General features: G+C 44.4%; 1 protein-coding gene across 1 annotated transcript; it reads right to left on the bottom strand.

Moving 5' to 3' along the window:
• Positions 1-2,610: 2,610 nt before the first annotated feature.
• On the bottom strand, positions 2,611-3,651 carry LOC123363138 (olfactory receptor 52E4-like). The gene has a single exon (XM_045003999.1). It carries the CDS (start codon positions 3,649-3,651, stop codon positions 2,611-2,613), a length of 1,041 nt encoding a protein of 346 aa, XP_044859934.1.
• Between the last annotated feature and the right edge of the window lie 19,845 nt (positions 3,652-23,496).

Genomic DNA, 23,496 nt, shown 5'->3' with positions numbered 1-23,496 from the left:
GAAAAGGACCTAGGGGTTACGGTGGACGAAAAGCTGAATATGAGTCAACAGTGTGCCCTTGTTGCCAAGAAGGCTAATGGCTGTTTGGGTTGTATAAGTAGGGGCATTTCCAGCAGATCGAGGGATGTGATCATTCCCCTCTACTCAGCACTGGTGAGGCCTCATTTGGAGTACTGTGTCCAGTTTTGGGCCCCACACTACAAGAAGGATGTGGATAAATTGGAGAGAGTCCAGCGGAGGGCAACAAAAATGATTAGGGGGCTGGAGCACATGACTTATGAGGAGAGGCTGAGGGAACTGGGTTGTTTAGTCTGCAGAAGAGAAGAATGAGGGGGGATTTGATAGCTGCTTTCAACAACCTGAAAGGGGGTTCCAAAGAGGATGGATCTAGACTTTTCTCAGTGGTAGAAGATGACAGAACATGGAGTAATGGTCTCAAGTTGCAGAGGGGGAGGTTTAGGCTGGATATTAGGAAAAACTTCTTCACTAGTAGGGTGGTGAAGAACTGGAATGGGTTACCTAGGGAGGTAGTGGAATCTCCTTCCTTAGAGGTTTTTAAGGTCAGGCTTGACAAAGCCCTGGCTGGGATGATTTAGTTGGGTTTGGTCCTGCTTTGAGCAGGGGGTTGGACTAGATGACCTCCTGAGGTCTCTTCCAACCCTGAGATTCTATGATTCTATGATAAGCTTCAAGAATCCGTCATTGAGATTAGTGGGTTTCATAACGGGATTGACATGATGGCCGTTCCCAGAGCCTGCAATATATTGGAAGGAAGGGGTCCTCATTGTTATTTGCTTACCCAAGTAGTAAATGATCAAATTCACACTCAGAAAGTGTGTTCCACTGATGGCAATTTTACCTGTACTGAAGTAATCCCGATAACCAGTAACTTAACCTACACCATTTTGCAGTATCCCCCTTCCGATGCCTTAATGGTGAAGCTTCTCAGAGCTATATGAGAATTGTTTACCAACAAATGTTGTATGACACTGTACCAAAGGGAGAGGTGCTAGGATATCAATGGACAATACTTAATGTCACACTAGGGATTGTAACATTCACACTGCCATTATCCAGTTTTCAGGTCACCGCTGTATACCCTAATTGCTCCAAGAGGGCTGCCATTTGGTTAGCAGAGTAAAGGGCATGGGTCTTCTCAAGAAGGAAAAGAGATTTGAGTGCCAATAGTGCAGCAGCAATTTGGACACTTTACAAGGGCCAACAGCATGAGGAAAAACTAGGGCAGCTGGAGAAAACCACGGGACTTATTACTGGAGCACACATACAGGCTGGAATCGATGAACTGCATGTTATCTCCACCCTCAGCTCCATAACCCAGGAAATGCTAACAAGGATGGTACTTAACATCACTGAGGCAGGGAAGGTATTGCAGTGGGATTTGGCCTGCTCAGAGTTTCAGGATTTCCTGAATGACCAGCTGATGGCCATTCGGAGTCATCTTGAGCATCAGACTTGGCCCACTGCCCTTACAAATGCCTCGGGGATGCCATCTGAATTGTGTCCTTGGAGACATACTTGGAGGGTTTCAGGGTGGAAATGCAGACACTTGCAGTGCTCCTTCCAAGCGTAAGGGCCAGTCGGAGGGGTGTGGGTTCCCACATACCGAATCCTGCCGGGTCCGTGGGGAGGATTCATGTGGGATTGGGTGATTCACTGCGATGTTTGGAAAACTAAACCACCTGGTGAACCTAGCCGATTTATTCTTGGTGCTCTTGGAATAACACCTGATATTTGGATAGGGATAGGAAGCCAATGGACAATCTGAGTGCTAGAACCTCCGCAGCTTCAGTGTGAACAAAAATTGAAACAAGGAGAGGTTGTCATGGTTCATGACAACATTTGTTGGGAAGGCATGGGACAAGGAACTATGCTGGCAGGGCACCTGATCTTTCAGGCTAATGATACAGAAGCTGATTTAAAGGATAGGTTACAAACCATAGTTAGTAGTTCCGCAAGTGGCCCCTCCCTGAATGTTTGTTTAAATCACTTGGTGGTGGCAGCAATACCGTCCAAGGTCAAGGAAAGGAATTTGCGCCTTGGAGAAGTTCTTAACCTAAGCTGGTGGAATATAAGCTCAGGGGGTCTTTCATGTGGGTCCCAACATCAGTAGAGCAGAGTTAAGAGTGGAGAGGAAACCCTGACAGTACCCTACATCACAAAGAAAGGAGAGATCCTGGCAACATGGAGAACCACCCTAGAGCCTCTGGTGTTCAATGTTGAAAGATGGTTGGCTTCATTCTTAGGGCTGAGGAGGATTCTCGTGGGCAGGACGATCCCCAGCTGGCCTTGGAACAATCGCTGACCAACCTCAGAAGTTTGTCACAGAAGTTGTGGTCCCACCGGTAGACCAGGATGTCTTACCTCCCGGTTCCCCTTCACTCTTCCAAACCAGAACTTGTGGCCGAGAAGAGGAGATAGAAGTCTCCCCAATACTGTAGAAGGAATTTCACCTTACCCGTGAAATCACAGGTGTCCACCAGAAACTGTCAGACAAAGAGAGAGCAGAGCACTGGTTTGGTGACACAATTGTACTGGTGCAGCCACAGAAAGGGAAAGCGAGCTAGAGGGAAGCAAGCAGCCCCTAAAGGGTCAGGAAGGGGAGAGAAAAAAACCTCCCCCTGACATTCGTCCAAGGACAGGGGAAAAGGAATCAACCCCTGGACGGCAGGAGTATGGAAATTGGCGAGGACAAAAATGAGTAAAGAGCTGGAGCAGCCTGCCCCGGATCTGCTTGGTCCTCATGCCGTAAATGATGGGGTGTATCATGGGGGGCACCAGCTGGTACACACTCGTAATAAGAATGAGGAAATGTAGTGGCACATTGTGGCCAAACCGTTGAATGAGAGAGGAGAATAAATCTGGGATGTACAAAGCTGAGATGGCACAAAGATGAGAGATGCAGGTCCCAAAAGTTTTGAGCCGGGCATCCTTTGTGGGGAGGCGGAAGATGGCCCGGATGATCTGAGTATAGGACACGGCAATAAGAAACACATCCATTCCGATCACAGAGAAAAGATTAAACAGTCCATAATAACTATTGATGCGAATGTCAGCACAGGCCAACTTCACCACAGTCATATGTCCACAATAGAATTGTGGGATGATGTTCGTTCTGCAATATGGGTACCGCCTCACCAGGAAGGGATAGGGCAATGCGAGTATGCCACTGCGCATCACCACCGCAAGGCCTATCTTGGCCACAGCAGAGTTTGTCAGGGTAGTGGTATATCTCAGAGGATTGCAGATGGCCACGTAACGATCAAAAGCCATGGCGGCAAGCATTCCAGACTCCATTGTTGAGAATGAAAGAACAAAGTACATCTGGGTGAGGCAGGCACTGAAATTGATCTCCCTGGAATTGAACCAGAAGATGCTAAGCATTTTGGGTATGATGGATGTGGACATGACGAGGTCGGTGATGGCCAGCATGCAGAGGAAATAGAACATGGGCCCATGGAGGCTTGGCTCCTTCTTCACGATGAACAGGATAGTGAAGTTCCCCAAGACGGTTATGGCGTACATAGCACAGAAGGGAATGGAGATCCATATATGGGCTGCCTCCAGGCCAGGAATGCCAAGTAGGATGAAGGTGGAGGGGTTGGTGAAGTCGGTTCTGTTAGAATCTGACATGGCATAGGGGAGAAAGTGTCCAATTCTGAGGCATAAGGGTGTCTGAGGACCTTGGTTGATGGTAGCAGTAGAAATGCCTGAATGGAGAGACAACGTTAATATGAGACTCCAGTAGTGGAGGCTGTTCTCATGGGAGTAGAAGATTGATCTCTCTTAACACATTGAAAAATGACATTTTCATTGTTCAGAGAAAATAACTATGAACAATGAACCTACTAAATACAATTCCATATTTGTATTTTGCTCCCTGCATTAAGAATTCCTACACTTTGTGGTGGGGGAAACTTTAGAGGAACCAGCAGGAAACACAAGTGTGGATACTGGTTTTCCATTATTGTTCCTTAATGCAATGAGAGCCAGGATAGGGAGACCATACTGAAGGGATTTCCCCATTCATGCAGTTGCTCAAAATCAGAGAGGGGAAAAAAAACGAGCTTTTGGGATGACATGTGCCGAGAGGATTATCCCAACTAGAACATACCTTAGGGGAAGGACCTGGGCACCATTGGTAGCAGCTCAAGAGAATCACCTGCTCATTCACTGTAGTGGAAAAAAGAAAACAATGTTCAGATCACTAAGATATGGGATGTAGCATAACACATTCGAGATATTTGTTCAGTTTGGTCACCCAGTCTCTATTAAGGACAGGAAAGTCTGGGACTCTTTATTTTTCACAAGAGACAAAGATGAGGACATATGATATAGGAGAGGAAAATAAAAAAATGAAACCAATTTACATTCAAATGGACAGTTCCCAATCAGTACTATCTGTAGACACTTAGTGCTCCAAGAGGACTAATTCCCTAAAGCTAAGGAAAATTGTCAGCAAAACTGAATGGGAGGGAAAATTGAGACAGAAAAATATGAATGAATATTGGTAATTCTTTGATAACATTTTATTAGATATCAGAAAACTCACAAATCCAGAGTCAACAAAGTGAACAACTTGGGGTAAAAACTCAGTTCAGTGGTAAAGTGAAGGCAGCAATTAGAGGGAGGGAAGCAATATGTAACAAAGAGGAAAAAGGGGAAATAGCTGGCCAGCAATGGAAATCGGAAGTTAGGAAAATTGATAAAGAAAGTTCAGACATCTGGGAAAAGTCCATGTGTGGCAGGGCAATGGATCACAAAAAGGAGGTTATTAATTATATTAAGAACAAATGAAATCCTAAAAAAGATATATGTCAATTCCAATATATGTTATTTATAAAGTATTAAAAAATAAAGGGAAAGTGTTGGGGTTTTTTTTATTAAAGATTTAACAAGGTTAAGAAACAATGGAAAAGCTGGTATGGGATTAGTTAAAAAAAAAGTCTAGAAATGTAATTAATGCCAGTCACCAACGGGATGCAACTTCAACAGATCTTGTCAAATAAACCTGATTTCATCCTTTTATGAGAGTACACATTGGTTGATCAAGAGTACACATTTGGTGGATCAATCGAACAACACTGAGGCAACGAACCTTGATTTCTCAGAGTAGTGGAAAATATTTAGTTGGTGAGTTGGAGCAGGGAAAGGATCTAACCTCTGCACATGGCATTGATGAAACAAAATGCATCCAGTTCTGGGGTCCACATTTGAAAAAAGTTGTTAAAAACTTGGAGAAGGTGCAGAGAAGACCCAGAAAAATGATTTGAGCATAGAGAAAAAGGTGGATCATTAGACTTGAATGCGTATATCTCATTAACTTATCAAAAAGATGATTAAGCAGATACTTTAATTTGGAGAAAATCATGGGTAATAACAGGCTCTGTAATCTACCAGACAAAGGCTGAGCAAGACCGAAGGGCTGAAAGCTGAAGCCAGGCAAATTCCAGCTCGAAATTAGGGCCAAATATTTAGCAGTGAGGGTGATTAACCATTGTTTGTTTCGGTTACCACCAAAATGGCTGGTCATGTCTGGACACCTGAAATAGAGAATGCCAGTGAAACTGGGGTAGATTCATCTACTAAAATAGGGAAAGAACAAGTTAAAAGTCACTTGGACAAGTTAGATGTCTTCAAGTCAACAGGGCCTGACGAAATGCATCCTAGAATACTCTGAAGGAACTGAGTGAGGAGGGATCTGAGCCATTAGCTATTATCTTTGAAAAGTCATGTAAGACGGGGGAGATATCAGAAGTACCTCTCTATAAAGAGGGAAATAAAGGAAACCCAGGCTATTACAGACCAGTCAGCTTAACTTCTGTACCAGGTAAGATAATGAAACAAATAATTAAGGAATCAATTTGCAAACATCTAAAAGACAATAAGGTAATAAATAATAGTCAGCATGGATTCATCAAGAACAAATCGTGTCAAACCAACCTGATAGCTTTCTTTGACAGGGTAACAAGCCCTGTGGATGTGAGGAAGCAGCAGATGTGGTATATGTAGACATTAGTACAGCTTTTGATACAGTCTCGCATGATCTTCTCATTAACAAACTAGGGAAATAAAACTTGGATGGAGCTACTGAAAGGTGTGTGCATAACTGGTTAAAAAAATGCTCTCAGAGCCTATCAATGATTCACAGTAATGCTGGAAGGGCATAACATGTGGGGTTCCTCAGGGATCAGTTCTTGTTCCGGTTCTTTTCAATGTCGTCAGCAACAATTTAGATCATGGCATAGAGTGTAAACTTGTTAATTTTGTAGATGATAGTAAGTTGGGAGGGGTTGCAAGTCTTTAGAGAATCAGATAAACATTCAAACGGATCTGGAAAAACTGGAGAAAAGGATGATTAAGGGTCTTGAAAACAAAACCTATGAGGGAAGACTGGAAGATCTAGGTGTGTTTAGTCTGAATACGAGAAGACTGAGGGGGGAAAGGATAACCGTTTTCAAATACCTAAAAGCTTGTTACAAGAAGGGAGAAAAAGTGTTCTCCTTAACCTCTGAAGAGAAGACGAGAAGCAATGAACTTAAATTGCAGCAAGGGTGGTTTAGGTTTGACATTAGGAAAAATGTTTCAAAAAAGGCAAATACTATGTTTTGTTATACTAGCAGAATTATAACATGGAAGTCATGGTACAACATAGCATTCCTCTACTAGGTGTGGGCTAGGTCTCAGTTGAAGAAATGTGTCAAATTTTGCTCACCAAGGTATAGAAAGAATGTAGAGAATCTGGAAAGGATGCAAAGACAAGTAACAAGTGTTTTGCAAGGGATGGAATGCAAACTGTATGAGCAAACCTAAGAAACCAGTATGTTTACTTGGAAAAGAGGAGATTACTGAGGGACAGGATAGTGGTATTCAAACACTTGAAATGCTGCCATAAAAAGGTGGAGGAAAGTTATTCTGTCTTACCACAGAAGAGCACGACAAGAGGCAATGGGTTGAAATTCCACTATAGCAGATTTAAATTAAATTTCAGAAAAATCTTCCTAACTTTAACTACAGGAGGCCAATGGAACACACTCCCAGGGAAGTCATGGAAGCTCCTTCTGTTCAGGTATTCCAAAGTCGTGTGATTAGCCACCAGTCTTAGATGACTAAGACAAAAGAAATCCTGTATCTTGTCAGGGATAGACTAGCTGTCCTTTGCGTTCCGTTATAACGCTATGGCTCTATCACTCTATGATGTAAAATCCTAGTGTAGACCCGGCCTTAGTCACACACACATCTTTTGGCTCAATTCAGAGGTAACTGAGTGATATTTAATGTGTCTGTGTTTTAAAGGAGATCAGACTGGATGATCAAATGGTCCCTTCTGACCTTAAACCCTATGGCTCTACTGATAAAGAAAGTAGATCAGGCATTTATATTTAATGTGTCTCATAACATGAACAAGGGAACATTTAGTTAAATTGAAAGTCTGAACGTATTACATTGAGAAAAGGTAATTGCTACCATAATTCCTATTTGGCCTGTAGAACTCCTTGCTACCAATGTTAGTGGAGCAAAGAGCATAGAAGAATGGGATTCACAAATGTTTGTCCTTTAAAGATGGTGCTTGTGGCATCACCTGTGGTTAAGGCTGTCTGACACATTCCATTAGAAGAAGTCATGTTCAGTTGCTTATAAATTTACCAAATTGTTGGTATTTGGACTGAACTTTCCTATGCTGAGTGTCTGCATGGAGCAGAATTGTTTTATTTGAAAGTTTCAGGCATAACAATTCAGCTGAGTTCTTGAATGAAGCTAGGAGAAAGTATGTGTTACCCATGTTGAAAAATTCTTATCATTGTTCTAGTGAGGAGCCCTAGCACCTCCAAGCTTTGCAGCAGATAAAAGTCAGGTAACAGCCTTTGTCTCTCTGACCCATCAACAGACAGAGCCCTGAAATGCAAGAGGAGGTGGTGACAGTGTCTGTGCATTAACACACAGCTGGCTCCTGACATCTGTACTCAGTTCTTGCTCCAAGGGGAGTTTTGCCTCACTGTGGCCTGAGCAAATACGGGCCGTGGTCTCAGAATTTGGCTTGTATTGCACATCTACTAACATCTTTCATCTGGAAGGATTCACTGTGCCACTGAAATGCACCACCTTGGGGCTGGAATCCAGAAGGCAGGATAATCAGGAGTGCACAGAAAAGAGTGAGATTTTGGCCAGTGATTCATTAGCAAACTCATCACTTATGGCAATGGCACTGGGATGTTCCATGGTTGTGCAGAGTGGAAAGGACACAGACTTACTCTCTATCCCACCACACCCAGATTTCACAGGGTTTGCCGATCAAGTGAGCTCCTCAGTGAGAGATGATACCTGTGAATTCTGAGACGGAAGTGTCCTCCTTAGGAATCGCCCTCAGGTATCCATGACCCACACCTCTTTTAAACCAGCATCTGCAGCAGCATCTCACGCCGAGAGCTGACAAACGGTGTGCAGAGTTTATAATATAGCTCTGTGTAATCCCAGTGGGGTTCGCTCAGCCTCTAGAGGAGAAGGGAGGATCTGAGTTTAAACAGGCTGTAGACAAACAACTCTCCGCTTCTTTGCTAATTATCCAGCTTTAGGAGTAAACAGTAATTAAGGAACCTTCCCAAAGGGAGAGGAAAACTCATGGGTTTTGCACTGAGTCAGAGAGGTGTTGGCTGCTCTATACATTTGTGGGCATATATTTTAAAATTATAGTTGATGAGAAAGAAAATTAGGGATAATGCCTAATTCTCCAGAGAATCTGATATCCTGTAAATTCTCAGGATAGATGGGTAGATAGTAGACAGAGAGACCTGGAGAAAGTTGACAAAGAAGAGACACAAGCACTTACAGCAAACACATGGGTCTTTCACTAAGGGATCAGAGATCAGTACATTTCATCAGTAACTATCATCATACTGTATAGCGGCTTTCATTGATGTATCTTCAAAACACCTAGCAAAGAAAAGTCACTATGAACATTCCCCATTTCACCGATCTGTAAACTGAGGCACGGGGAGACATGACTTGTCCAAGGTCACACACACACGGGCTGACAGAACCCAAGTGTCCTGACTTCCCTTCCATACCCACGACCTCTGTCAGTAAGTGACCACATGACAACAGGGAAATGGACTCCCAGTCTTGCAGGGCCTGTTCACTGTGGGGGAGGAAGGAATTCCCTGGGGACTGCCGAGCCCTCTGACATGCCAGTCTGGGCCCCCTATCACACTGTGAGGTTGTGACAAGCTGCAGTCCTCTCAGGTCTTGCACTTACACAGCCATACACAGACAGGGACACACCCAGTTGCAGGTACATGAACGATTTCACTAGCCATCCAGGAAAAAACAATAGAGAGGCTCCAGCCAGTTCTCCTCAGCTCCCCAGACTAGGACCCAAGAGCTGTTCCGTCTTACCCTTGGCAAAAGCCTGACCAGTATCAGTTTATTTCCCAGTCTGCCCCTCCCTCAGTGTGGAGAGGACAATACATCAGCCTGAGCAGATTTCCCTTTTACGTTTCAAACAACATCCTGTATTAAGGAAAACAATACAAACCAGATTTATTAATTACAGAAAGATCGATTGTTGAACTGATTATATACACTAGACGGGATTTGAATCAAGCCGTGTGTCACCCTGATGGTACAAACAATCCACCAATCTTCCATGCACAGCCTGGAATCCCTTCAGCCTGGGACCACAGCCCCAGTTCAGTCCCAGGTTCTAACGTCTTTGGTGTTGAGTTCTGTTGGGAGTGAGGCCAAGTGATGTTGTTGCTTCCACATTTTATAGCTTCTGCCATGTAGAGGGAGCTTCATTATTCCAAGCAAAAGCCCCCAGCACAGTCAGTGGAAAACTAAAAACACAAGATGGGGTCCAGAGTCACAGAAGCTGATCACATGCCCTTCCATGCTTTCAGAATGTTAGGTATAAAAATGATAGATGTATACAAATACATCACATATTGTATATACTTTATAAAAATCACACAATAATCATACCACCAAGGTAAACATGGGGGTGCCAGGGTGTTGCTTTGGGGCACAGCATGTCACACTTCTTCTCTTAGTTCACTGCAGGAGTGTTAGTCACTGGCTGATGCAGAAGCAGTGTGCTCAGGGCTCTCTTTACTTTTTGACCATACAACTCCCAAGTGTTACAAACATTGTCGTGTTATCCACAGGTGTTCTTCCAAACTTGTATGTACCTGTCAACACTTTGTAGATGAGCCTAGTGATATCAGAAGTTGTCTAGGGTACTTTCTGTGAAGCGTTGTTAACCATTGTGTTTTTCCACAAATGTTCTTGCAAAGTTCTGGGTACCTTTCAACACTTTGTAGATCAGCCTAATGATCTTAAAAGTCAGTTAGTGTGCTTTCAGTGCAGCATTGTCAGCCATTGTGCTTTTCCAACTAGTTGTAACTCAATGCATGGATCATCAACGCCATGAGGTGTTGTGCCTCAGTTTCCCCCTCCTGACAGCAGACCAGGTATATTTCATTTCCCTCCTGTGACAAGCTCCGAGCCTGTGAACAGGTGTTCTCTGGGAAGCAATAGCCATGTACAGCGTCTTGTTGATTACTCCTAGTATGTCCAAAAGCTTTCCCCAAAAATCATTCCTGTTTCACCTTTTCATAGGTTTACCATCAGTACAAAAAATTTTTGTCGTAAGATTTATCATTAGCAACTAACTTTCCATCATGATATTTACCAATAACATCAAATCTTTTATTACTACTAGGTGTTTCCAGGTATATTTATTACACTACAGTGTGGTTTGTTGAAATTACATTTTGGCTTTCAACTAGTTCCTGAACCTTAACATCTGGTTAGTTACTGGCTTTCCTTACCCCTCAGTGTCCCCTTCAGTGGGGATCTCAGTTCAAGGTCGTCATTAAGTACTTGGTATTCAAGGGTCTGATCATTTAAGGATGTTAGAGCACTTTGCATGTTGTCCAGCCCTCACTGAACCTACCTTCCTGCCCAGGGTTATGCCCACGGAAAAAGTTCACCCCCCCACATTGGGGTTTCCCTGTGATCACCACTCCAAACACTTTTCCTAGAGAGTTGTGATGGTGATCTGTGCTCTCTGGGCAAAGTGTTGTGCCTTCTCCCAGCAGCCCTTTCATGGCCTCTTTCTGTGTCTTACCAGCCCAGAGAAGTTCCTCCTCCCCTCTGTCAAGAGGGTCATTAGCATTTTCACAGACAACAATTTATTCAGTCAGATCTACACCCTCTCTTAAAGCTGGGGGGAGAGGTAGATATGCTGGGGGGTAGGGATATGGTCCAGACTGACCTAGAGAAATTGGAGGATTGGGCCAGAAGAAATCTGATGAGGTTCAACAAAGACAAGTACAGAGTCCGGAAATGAGGATGGAAGATTCCCGTGCACTGCTACAGGCTGGGGACAGAGTGGCTAAGCGGTAATTCTGCAGAAAAGGACCTGGGGATTACAGTGGATGACAAGCTGGATAGGATTCAGCAGTATGACCTTGTTACCGAGAAGGCTACCAGCATATTGGGCTGCATTAGTTGGAGCATTTGGATACACAGGTGCTGAATCAGCCATTCTGTCCTGGGCATCCTCTCCCAAGTGACCAGTGCAGAGACATTCCTGTACTCCTGTGACGTTATGAGTGTGATATAATATCTCATTGAAAGGTGACAGGGCCAAAAAGAGTTAATTAACTCATAGACTGACCTGACCCATGGGTGAACCTTGAGGACTGGTTAGGAAGATATGTAAATGACTAGAGCTTTGAAATGCAAGTCTGCATTGTTAGAGGTAGAAGGGGAGATGTTTGCTCAGGTCTTGTGATGTCAGCAAACAAGTCTTGTCTATTGCTATAGTTTTAATTCAAAGATCAAAAAAAGAAATATTAACATTTATGATGATACTTAAGTGAAATAGTATTATTGTCTATGTGTCTCTTTGAAGGTTATGCTAACCTGTATCTGAACTGTTTAATGGGTAAATTACTCTGTGCTAATTGCCAGGATATTTGGGAGAAGGAGTTGAGCCTATTGTTTTCTCAGGCCGAAAGGCTGCTGGAAATGTATAAGAAGCCTGGGACACGATCCTGCTTGTTCTCAGATCTGCTTTGGGTTTCAAGAGGGGGAAACCTTAAGCCATAAGGATTGAGATCCCCAGTCATTGACTGGAGCCACCCTGAATATGGAAATTGGACTATAACCTATGGACTATTTCTAAAAGGACTTTTGGCAACTACAAGCTTATCTCTGCTGTGTATCTGAATCTCAAGAATTGAATTCAAGTCTGTCTGTAGATTAATCTTTTAACCAACACTCTCTCTCTTTTCTTTTTAAAATAAATTTTAGCTTGGTTAATAAGAATTGGCTATAGCGTGTATTTTGGGTAAGATCTAAATTATAATTGAACCTGGGTATGTGGCTGATCCTTTGGGATTGGAAGAACCTTTTCTTTTATATGATGAAGTAAGATTCTTAGGAATCATCATCATATCTGACAGGTGTGTCTGGACGGAGGCCTGAGGCTGGGCACTTTAAGGGAACTGCATGGTTTGGACTTCTAAGTGACCAGTGAGGTGCTGTAGAAGCTGTTTTGTGCTGGTTGGTAAATCTAAGTATTGGAATAACCACCAGCATTTGGGGTTTGTCTGCCCTGTTTGGTTTGCAGTTCACCCTGATTGAGTGACCTCAGCTGGCTCCCACAGGCAGCACCGTCACAACTCCCACTATTCCTTTCCCAGATTCCCCCTCTGCCCCCCTCCCCAAAACACATACCCCTTGGCTCTCTAGGGTGGGACCTGTCCCCTGTTCAGTTGTGAAGGGCTCACAGCTATCAGACTGGACAGCTGTGTCACTGAGAGGCTCTCCATCCTCTCCCTTTCTGAGGTGCCGTTGCCTCCTGCTGCAGTGTTAAAGGAAGTCTCACCCACCTTCCCAGTGATTTCTAGGAGTCCATCACCCTTCTCTGTGCTCCCCTCTGGGACACATCTTTCTATGCTTCCTAGCAATGGGTATCTCCCTCGTATAGCTGTAATCTGGACATTTTCTCCCTGACAGGTAATACACACTTCTCCCTCCCTGAGGAGACTCTGCCTTCAGCTGCAGTGCAGGAGCTGGTCTCAACCACCCCAGCTCTTGGGACCCTGCAGCTTCCCCCTGCTGCAGAGGAATCAAGGAGACTCAATCTCAGACACTTTAATAGCCTAAGCGACATGAAAAATGTCATTACCAATTAGCATATCAATAGGGTTATCGTCTAGTACCCCAGGAGTGGCCAACCTCTGGCTCCAGAGCCACATGCGGCTCTTCAGGAGTTAATAGACGGCTCCATGTGTAGGCACCAACTCCCAGGCAGGAGCTACAGGCGCCAACTTTCCAATGTACCACAGGATGCTCACTGCTCAACCACTGGCTCTGCCACAGGATCTGCCCCCACTCCGCCCTTCCTGCCTCCTCCCCTCAGCCTGCCAGGCCCTCGCTCCTCCCCATCCCCAGAGCCTCCTGCACGGCAGGAACCAGCTGGGAGCAGAGACAGGGATGATGGGGGAGCGGCTGACGTAATACTGTGTCTCTGTAGCAATGGAAAATTCTGGCTCCTTCTCAGGCTCAGATTGGCCACACCTGTACTACCCACACTGATAATGCAGCTTCCCAACACACATTTTGTATGTGCACTTGAGCCGAAGGCACAAGGATTTTTTGACCTCCTCTACTAGAAGCTCTGCCATCTGTCCTGGCAATATGTCACCTTCGACCTTTATACCCTGCTAACCACAGAAACGTCTGCCCCTGTATCCTCCCATCCAAGGTTTTCCCTGCAATTAATGCTAACATCCTTGGTGTGCTTCATGTATGATTGTGTAGAGATTAATTTTACAAACCCAGAATGATAAGTGACAGGTGACTGAGCAGATTCTGTGCTCAGGGTCGCAGCATTCACATGGCTTCCATGCTGCCTGCTTCCTTCCAGCACAGGGCATTTATTCCTCATGTTGTCAGTGGAATTACAATGATAGCATCTTCGGGACTCTTCTGATTTTACAGGAGATTTGAGTCGAGGATTAGAGGAATGGGGTAAAAGAGAACCCTGCTTTCCAAGATAATTATACCCCTTTCCCCGTGGTTTATTCACAACAGATGCTCGTGTCTGCTCGAAATCATCTGCTAGAGAAGCCATCTCATCCACAGTTTTCACCCTTTTGTCCCATAGACACTGTTTTACATCATCTGTACATACGTTTAAGAAAAACTCCTGAGCAACACGGTCAAACATTCCTTCAAACTGGTAACACCTTTCATGCTTACACAGTTTCCCATCAGATCTTTTAGTTTGTTTACTTGTTCCACATTACTCATACCAGCATCCCTCATAAGATTCCTTGTAGTAGTTTTCAAGTAGTTCCTCGCCTTTTTGGTCAGTGCAAGACCACTCTGTCTCACTACACCGCTTCGTGTCGCCCACAGTTAGGGAATCATAGAATCATAGAATCATAGAATATCAGGGTTGGAAGGGACCTCAGGAGGTATCTAGTCCAACCCCCTGCTCAAAGCAGGACCAATCCCCAACTAAATCATCCCAGCCAGGGCTTTGTCAAGCCTGACCTTAAAAACCTCTAAGGAAGGAGATTCCACCACCTCCCTAGGGAACCCATTCCAGTGCTTCACCACTCTCCTAGCGAAAAAGTTTTTTCTAATATCCATCTTAAACCTCTACCACTGCAACCTGAGACGATTACTCCTTCTTCTGTCATCTTATACCACTGAGAACAGTCTAGATCCATCCTCTTTGGAACCCCCTTTCAGGTAGTTGAAAGCAGCTATCAAATCCCCCATCATTCTTCTCTTCTGCAGATTAAACAAGACCAGTTCCCTCAGCCTATCCTCATATGTCATGTGCTCCAGCCCCCTAATAATTTTTCCTGCCCACCACTGGACTCTTTTCAATTTTTCCACATCTTTCTTGTAGTGTGGGGCCCAAAACAGGACACAGTGCAGAGAACATAAGAACATAAGAACGGCCTTACTGGATCAGAGCAAAGGTCCATCTAGCCCAGAATCCTGTCTACCGACAGAAGGAGCCCAACAGGTAATGATCAAGTGATCTCTCTCCTGGCATCCATCTCCACCCTCTGACAAACAGAGGCTAGGAACATCATTCCTTACTCATCCTGGCTAGTAGCCATTTATGGAATTAACCTCTATGAATGTATCTGGTACTCTTTTAAATCCTGTTATAGTCCTAGCTTTCACAACCTCCTCGGGCAAGAAGTTCCACAGGCTGACTGTGCGCTGTGTGAAGAAGCACTTCCTTTTATTTGTTTTAAACCTGCTGCCCATTAATTTCATTTGGTGACCCCTAGTTCTTGTATTAGGGGAATAAGTAAATAACTTTTCCTTATCTAATTTCTCCACATCACTCATGATTTTATATACCTCTATCATATCCCCCCTTAGTCTCCTCTATTCCAACCTGAAAAGTCCTAGCCTCTTTAATCTCTCCTCACACGGGACCCGTTCCAAACCCCTAATTATTTTAGCTGCCCTTTTTTGAACTTTTTCCTATGCCAGTATATTTTTTTTCAGGTGAGGAGACCACATCTGTACCACAGTATACAAGATGTGGGCGTACCATGGATTTATGTAAGAGCAATAAGATATTTTCCATATTATCCTCTATCCCTTTTTAAATGATTCCTAACATCCTGTTTGCTTTTTTGACCGCTGCTGCACACTGCGTGGACATCTTCAGAGAGCTATCCACGATGACTCCAATTGTATAACTGGGGTTATTTTTTTCCAATGTGCATTACTTTACATTAAATTTCATTTGCCATTTTGTGAGCAAAAAAATCAATCACTTAGTTTTGTGAGATAATTTCAAAGTTCTTCACAGTCTGTTTTGGTCCTAATTATCTTCAGCAGTTTAGTATCATCTGCAAACTTTGCCACTTCACTGTTTACTCCTTTCTCCACATCATTATGTATAAGTTCAATAGGATTGGTCCGAGGACTGACCCTTGGGGAACACCACTAGTTACCCCTCTCCATTCTGAGAATATACCATTAATTCCTACCCTTTGTTCTCTGTCTTTTAACCAGTTCTCAATCCATGAAAGGATCTTCCCTTTTATCCCATGACAACTTAATTCACATAAGAGCCTCTGATGAGGGACCTTGTCAAAGCCCTTATGGAAATCTAAGTACACTATGTCCACTGAATCCCCCTTGTCCACATGTTTGTTGACCCCTGCAAAGAACTCTATTAGATTAATAAGACACAATTTTCCTTTATACAACCCATGTTGACTTTTGCTCAACAGTTCATGTTCTTCTATGTGTCAGACAATTTTATTCTTTACTATTGTTTCGACTAATATGCCTGGTACCGACGTTAGACTTACCGGTCTGTGCTTGCCGGGATCACCTCTAAAACCCTTTCTAAATACTGGCGTTACATTAGCTATCTTCCAGTCATTGGGTATAGAGGCCGATTTAAAGGACAGGTTACAAACTCTACTTAATAGTTCCGCAACTTCACATTTGAGTTCTTTCAGAACTCTTGGGTGAATGACATCTGGTCCCGTTAACTTGTTAATGTTGAGTTTATCAATTAATTCCAAAACCTCCTCTTGTGACACTTCAATCTGAGACAGTTCCTCAGATTTGTCACCTACAAAAGCTGGCTCAGGTTTGGGAATTTCCCTAACATCCTCAGCTGTGAAGACTGAAGCAAAATATTCATTTAGTTTCTCTGCAATGGCTTTATCATCTTTAAGTGCTCTTTTTGTATCTTGATCATCGAGGGACCCCACTGGTTGGTTAGCAGGCTTCCTGCTTCTGATGTACTTAAAAAATATTTTGTTATTACCTTTGGAGTTTTTGGCTAGCCGTTCTTCAAACTCCTATTTGGCTTTTCTTATTATGTTTTTTAAACTTAATTTGGCAGTGTTTATGATCCTTTCTATTTACCATGCTAGGGTTTGACTTCCACTTTTTAAAGGAAGTCTTTTTATCTCTCACTGCTTCTTTTACATGGTTGTTAAGCCACGGTGGCTCTTTTTTAGTTCTTTTACTTTGTTTCTTAATTTGGGGTAGACATTTAAGTTGGGCCTCTATTATCACCAAAAAGCCCTGCAATACAGTGGCAACAATTTGTGTATTGGTGGGAGGAAGCCACAAAGAGACTCCATGAGTCTTGAGTGCAGAGTCTAAAGGACTCCCAGGAAAAATTAAAAACCCAAGTGCAGGATTTAAAATCTAAATGCAAGACATCCGGATGTCCCCTTCCCCAAACTACCTAATCAATCCCCTCTTCCTCATCAACCCCCTCAGCTCCTTCGTATCCCCAATTAATAAAGACAGGGAGCGAGGAGGAGGAATATTCCTCAATGAAAGGTGCAACACAGTATGATGATAGTTACTGATGAGAAGTACTGATCTCTGATCCCTTAACGACAGCCCCATGTGTTTGCTCTAAGAGCTTGTGTCTCCTCTTAGTCAACTTAGTCCAGGTCTCTCTGTCTGCTGTCTACCCATCTACCCTGAGAATTAGGCATTATCCACCTGCCATTGGGCACCGTCAAAAGACTACTGGGCTATATGGTCCATTGGTTTTACCCATCATGGCCATTCTGATCTTCCTATTTAGACCCCAGATGTCTCTGCCTCCTGCTGTATCCAGGGCCGGCTCTAGGTTTTTTCCACCCCAAGCAGAAGAAATGTTGGCTGCCCCCCCACCCCTCGTCCCAGCCCTGGGCTCCTCGCCACAACCTCCTGCTACCCCAGCCCTGGGCTCTCCCCTCCCAACAACGCCCCCTGCCACCCTAGCTCTGGGCTCCCCTTTCCCCCCCCACCATTGCCCCCCATACACACACACCTCCTGTCACCCCAGCCCTGGTCTCTCCACACCCACCCCCACCTGCACCCTCCTTCCACTGCAGCCCAGGGTCACTGGTAACTCGCTCCCAGGGCGGGTCATTCAGCAGGAATTTTGGATGTGCACAGAACACAGACAGGATTGGTTCCCATATGGTTACAGAACTGCAGTAAAGTGGAACAATTTTCAGCTTGTGTGATTGGAGGATATCTGGATGCATATTATAAGACTGTCCTCCATAAATGAGGAAAAGTTGAGGTGCCTTTATTATTCTTTTGTTTCACTCTTTCTTTCTATGGGGAATTTGCCAATGCAATATCACTGTCTTCCTTTTAATCAAACAAACAAACAAACAAACAAACAAACAAACAAACAAACAAAAGGCAATGGCTGTTGAAAATAGCAATTCCAGTCCTAATAACCACTGGGAAGCATTTCTTGCTCAATTTTATCCTACTTTTTCTACAGCAAGTTACAGTAGATCAGTATATTTGAGTTGGGAGAAATGAAGTAACAGCTGCCCAAACTGAGCTTGAGCACAGCTGAATTTTGAGGTGTTCAAATCTGGAAGGCAGGTGCTGGGTATGTGTGTGTATGGGGGGGCGCTGTGCGCTCCATGAGGGAGCACGGCAGCATGTGTGCAGCAGCGTGTCTGGAGCTGCGCGGAGCCAGACATGCTGGTCTGAGTGGCACAGTAAGGGGGGTGCTGGGTTGGAGAAGGGTAGGAGGTTCCGTGGGGGGCAGTCAAGGGACAGGGAGCAGGGGGGTTGGATGGGGTGGAGGTTTGGGGGGCAATCAGGGGCAAGGAGAAGGGGGGGTTAGATGGGTCAGGAGTTCAGGGGGGCAGTAAGGGGACAAGCAGTGGTTGGTCAGGCATGGGAGTCCCAGGCTTTGTCAGGAGACAGGTAGGTGGTGGGATCCTAGGGGGGAAGTTTGTGGGGGATCTCAGGAGGGAGCAGTTGGGGACAAGGAGCAGCGGTGCTTAGATAGGGGGTGGGGTCCTGGGGGGCAGTTAGGGGCAGGGGTCCCAGGAGGGGGTGATCAGGGGACAGGGAGCGTGGGAGGGGGTGTTGAATGGGTTGGTGTTTCTGTGGGGGGCAGTCGGAGGGAGTGGATGGTGGCAGGGTGGAGCTACACTCCCTCCCCGTGGAGTGTCCTGTTTTTTTGAATGTTAAAATATGGTCCCCACCATCCACAGTGCAGCTCTCCACTCACAGCACATGCTGACACATGAGGTCCCCCTCCTTCCTTTCCAGTTGGTAGTGGCCAAGGGAATGCTGGGAAATATAGTTCTTTCCCTGCTCCAGGGCAGGCTCTATAGGCAGGGAGGTAACCAAGGAACTACAGCTCCCAGGGACCCCTGTTGGTTGTCAGCTCCCAGGCTGGATCCCTACTGGCTGCCAACCCTGCAAATGGGCTGCCCCAAGCAGGTGCTTGCTTTGCTGGTGCCTAGAGCCGCCCCCTGCTGCATCCCGCTACACCCCACTCCCCTCCCAGAGCTGAGACAGATCCCAGGAGTGCTAACTGGGTCTCTCTCTGCACAGAGTTAGCAAGAAAGTAAGAATAAAAATTACAATGTTAACACTAACCAGTGTCCTTAAGTGACTTGTTGTAAGATGTGAGAAGACATTGGTTGTAGAGATGACTGAGACACAATTGACAAGGGGAGCAGAAGACAGGAGCAAGTGACGGGGCAGCACCTTGGGGAGAAGACACACAGCAGGGATGAGGCTTGACAGAAGAGATGAGGCAAGATTTCAATTCCAGGGATACCAGGTCTCTGCCTGTCCAGTAAGTGATTCGGGGAAGAGTCCCCACCATCATACACCAGCCAGCTCACCACAGAGTTCAATCTGAGAGTCAAATCCCATGGAGAAAACATTTAGGCATACTTATGAGTAAAAAGCCTGTGCAGTCTGTCCCGGATCTGTTTGGTCCTCATGCCGTAAATGATGGGGTGTATCATGGGGGGCATCAGCTGGTACACACTGGTAATAAGAATAAGGAAATGTAGTGGCACATTGTCGCCAAACCGCTGCATGAGAGAGGAGAATAAATCTGGGATGTACAAAGCTGAGATGGCACAAAGATGAGAGATGCAGGTCCCAAAAGTTTTGAGCCGGGCATCCTTTGTGGGGAGGCGGAAGATGGCCCAGAGGATCAGAGTATAGGACACGGCGATAAAAAACACATCCACTCCGATCACAGAGAAAAGATAAAAAAGTCCATAGTAACTATTGATGCGGATGTCAGCGCAGGCCAGTTTCACCACGGCTACATGCCCACAATAGAAGTGGGGGATGATGTTGGTTCTGCAATATGGGTACCGCCTCACCAGAAAGGGATAGGGTAATGTGAGTATGCCACTACGCAGCACCACGGCCAAGCCTATTTTGGCCACGGCAGAGTTTGTCAGGGTAGTGGAATATCTCAGAGGATGGCAGATGGCCACGTAGCGATCAAAAGCCATGGCGCCAAGCATTCCAGACTCCATTGTTGAGAATGAATGAACGAAATACATCTGGGTGAGGCAGGCACTGAAACTGATCTCCCTGGAATTGAACCAGAAAATGCTCAGCATTTTGGGTACGGTGGATGTGGACATGACAAAGTCGGTGACAGCCAGCATGCAGAGGAAATAGAACATGGGCCCTTGGAGGCTCGGATCCCTTTTAACGATGAACAGGATGGTGAAGTTCCCCAACACGGCTATGGTGTACATAACACAGATGGGAATGGAAATCCAGATATGGGCTGCCTCTAGGCCAGGAATGCCAAGTAGGATGAAGGCGGAGGGGTTGGTGAAGTCGGTTGTGTTGGAATTTGACATGGAGTATGGGAGAAAGTATCCAACTCTAAGGCATAAGGGTGTCTCCTGCATGTACTTGATATTCCCCTGACTTTCTGTGTGCTCCTAGTATCTTGGATGATGGTTGCAGTAGAAAAGCCTGAATTGAGAGACAACGTTAATATGAGACACTGCATACAGTAGTGGAGGCTGTTGTCATGGGAGAAGCAGATTGATCGCTCTATGCACACTGAAAAATGACATTTTCATTATTCAGAGAAAATAACTGTGAACAATGACCCTACTAAATCCAATTCCATATTTGTATTGTGCGCCCTGCATTAAGAATTCCTACACTTTGTGGTGGGGGAACCTTAAGAGGCACCAGCAGGAAACACAAGGATCATTGTTCCTTAAAGCAATGAGAGCCAGGCAAGGGAGTCCATGCTGTAGGGAGTTCTCCATTCATCCACTTGCTCGAAATCTAAGTGATAAAAAAAAACCAACCTTATGTTAAGGGTATAGCATACATAAAAGGGATTTCCAAGACAGGCTTTGAGAATGGGGGAGGCTGCCATAAGCAAATAGATAGAAAAGTCTGGGACTTTTTAGGTTACACAACAGACAAAGTAGAGAGCATATGATATAGCAAAGGAAAATAAAAATTTAAACTGATTTACATTCAAATGGACAGTTCCCAACCAATACTATCTATAGACACTTAGTGCTCCAAGAGGACTAATTCCCCAAAGCTGAGGAAAACTGTCAACAAAACTGATTGGAAAGAAAAAATTACACAGAAAAATAAGAATGAAAATTGGTGAATCTTTGATAACAGCTTATTAGTTTAAACAGATCCTGTCAAATAAACCTGATTTCATCCTATTATGAGAATACACATTGGTAGATCAAGGATACACATTTGGTGGATCAAGGGAACAACATGGATGTAACAAACCTTTGATTTAAATGGGGAAATATTGACTTAAAATATTAATACTCTACAGTATCAGTAGCAAACATGTAAAATGGACTGAAAGCTGGCTAACTGATGGATCTCAGATAGCAGTTGTCAATAGGCCTTCATCAGTAAATGCAGCTGTTTGTAGTAGGATTCTATAGGGATCAGTTCTAGGCCGGATGCTATTCAATATTTTCATCAATGATCTGGAAGCAAATCGAAAATCACTGCAGATAAAATGTGCAGATGACCCAAGGACTGGCAGAGTGGTTGCAATGAGGTGGCCAGGGCAGGCACACGGATTGATCTGGAGTGTTTGGAGGGCTGGGCCCATACAAAGGAAATGATCTGTAAGGAAATAGAAAATCACTACAGATAAAATTTGCAGATGACCCAAAGATTGAATCCAAAGATTGGAGCATTTGGAAAGTGGGTCCCATGTAAGCAAAATGTTTTAATACAGGCAAATGTAAAATGATCCTCCCAGAACAGGCAACGCAGGCCCGACCCACAGGCTAGGGCACTGTATAATGGAACCCAAGGAACTGAAAAGAATTTAGGGGACATTGTGGACAATCAGCTCTTCGTGAGCTCCCAGTGTGACACTGTAGCATAAAGGGATTATGTGGTCCTCGGTGTGGTGAGTTGGAGCAGGGGAAGAATTTTTCTTCTGCACATAGGATTGGTGAAACAAACTGCATCCAGTTCTGGGGTCTACATTTGAAAAAAAGATGTTGAAAACTTGGAGAGGGTGCAGAAAAGAGCCACAAAAATGATTAGTGGATAGAGAAAAAGCCGGATTGTTCGACTGGAAGGTGTGTATCTCTTTAACTTATCAAAAAGATGATCAAGCGGAGACTTTCATGGGGAGAAAATCATGGATAATAACGGGATCTGTAATCTACCAGAGATAGGCAAGACCAAAGTGCTGGAAGTTGAAGCCAGGCAAATTCCAGCTAGAAATTAGGGCCAAATATTTAGCACTGAGGGTGATTAACCACTTGGACACATTGAGAAGGGAAGTGTTGGATTCTCCAATTCCCCATGTTGGCAGATCCAGACTGGATGATTTTCTGGAAGATGTGCTTGAAGGGTTGTTTACACTTAAAATGCTACAGCGTTGCTGCCATAGAGCTTCAATATAGACACTACTTACACAGATGGAAGGGTTCTCCCCTCAGCACAGGTAATCCCTGAGAGGTGGTAGTTAGGTCGATGGAAGAATTCATCTCATGCTGTCTACACCAGGCCACTGATTATCCAACACGTTCTTCGAATGTATTGGAGAGAATTTTTTGTTCCAGAAGCTGGAGAAACCTACTTGGAGAGAGGTTGTTCTAGACTTAATTTTGACAAATAAGGAGGAACTGGTTGAGAATTTGAAAGTGGAAGGCAACTTGGGGGAAAGTGATCGTGAAATGATAGAGTACATGATTCTAAGGAATTGTAGGAGGGAAAACAGCAAAATAAAGACAATGGATTTCAAGAAGGCAGATTTTAGCAAACTCAGGGATTTGGTAGGTAAGATTTCGTGAGAAGCAAGTCTAAGGGGAAAAACATTAGAAGACAGCTGGCAGTTTTTCAGAGAGACATTAGTAAGGGCACAAGAGCAAACTATCCCCCTGCATAGGAAAGATAGGATGTATGGCAAGAGACCACAGTGGCTTAACTAGGAGATCTTGAATGATCTAAAAGACAAAAAAAAAGGGATTCTAAAAAGGTGGAAACAAGGTCACATTACAAAGGAGGAATATAAACAAATAATACATGTATGTAGGGGCAAAATTAGAAAGGCCAAGGCACAAAATGAGATCAATTTAGCTAGAGACATAGAAGGTAAAAAGAAAACATTCTACAAATACCTTAGAAGCAAGCAGAAGACCAAGG

Source organism: Mauremys mutica, chromosome 1, assembly GCF_020497125.1.
Source record: "Mauremys mutica isolate MM-2020 ecotype Southern chromosome 1, ASM2049712v1, whole genome shotgun sequence".
NCBI classification, from domain to species: domain Eukaryota; kingdom Metazoa; phylum Chordata; order Testudines; family Geoemydidae; genus Mauremys; species Mauremys mutica.
This window is presented reverse-complemented; position numbering and strand designations above follow the sequence as displayed.

What these genes read in the sequence shown, in the direction of transcription:
- LOC123363138 (XM_045003999.1), bottom strand. Translation starts at nt 3,651, where the DNA reads ATGTCAGATTCTAACAGAACCGACTTCACCAACCCCTCCACCTTCATC.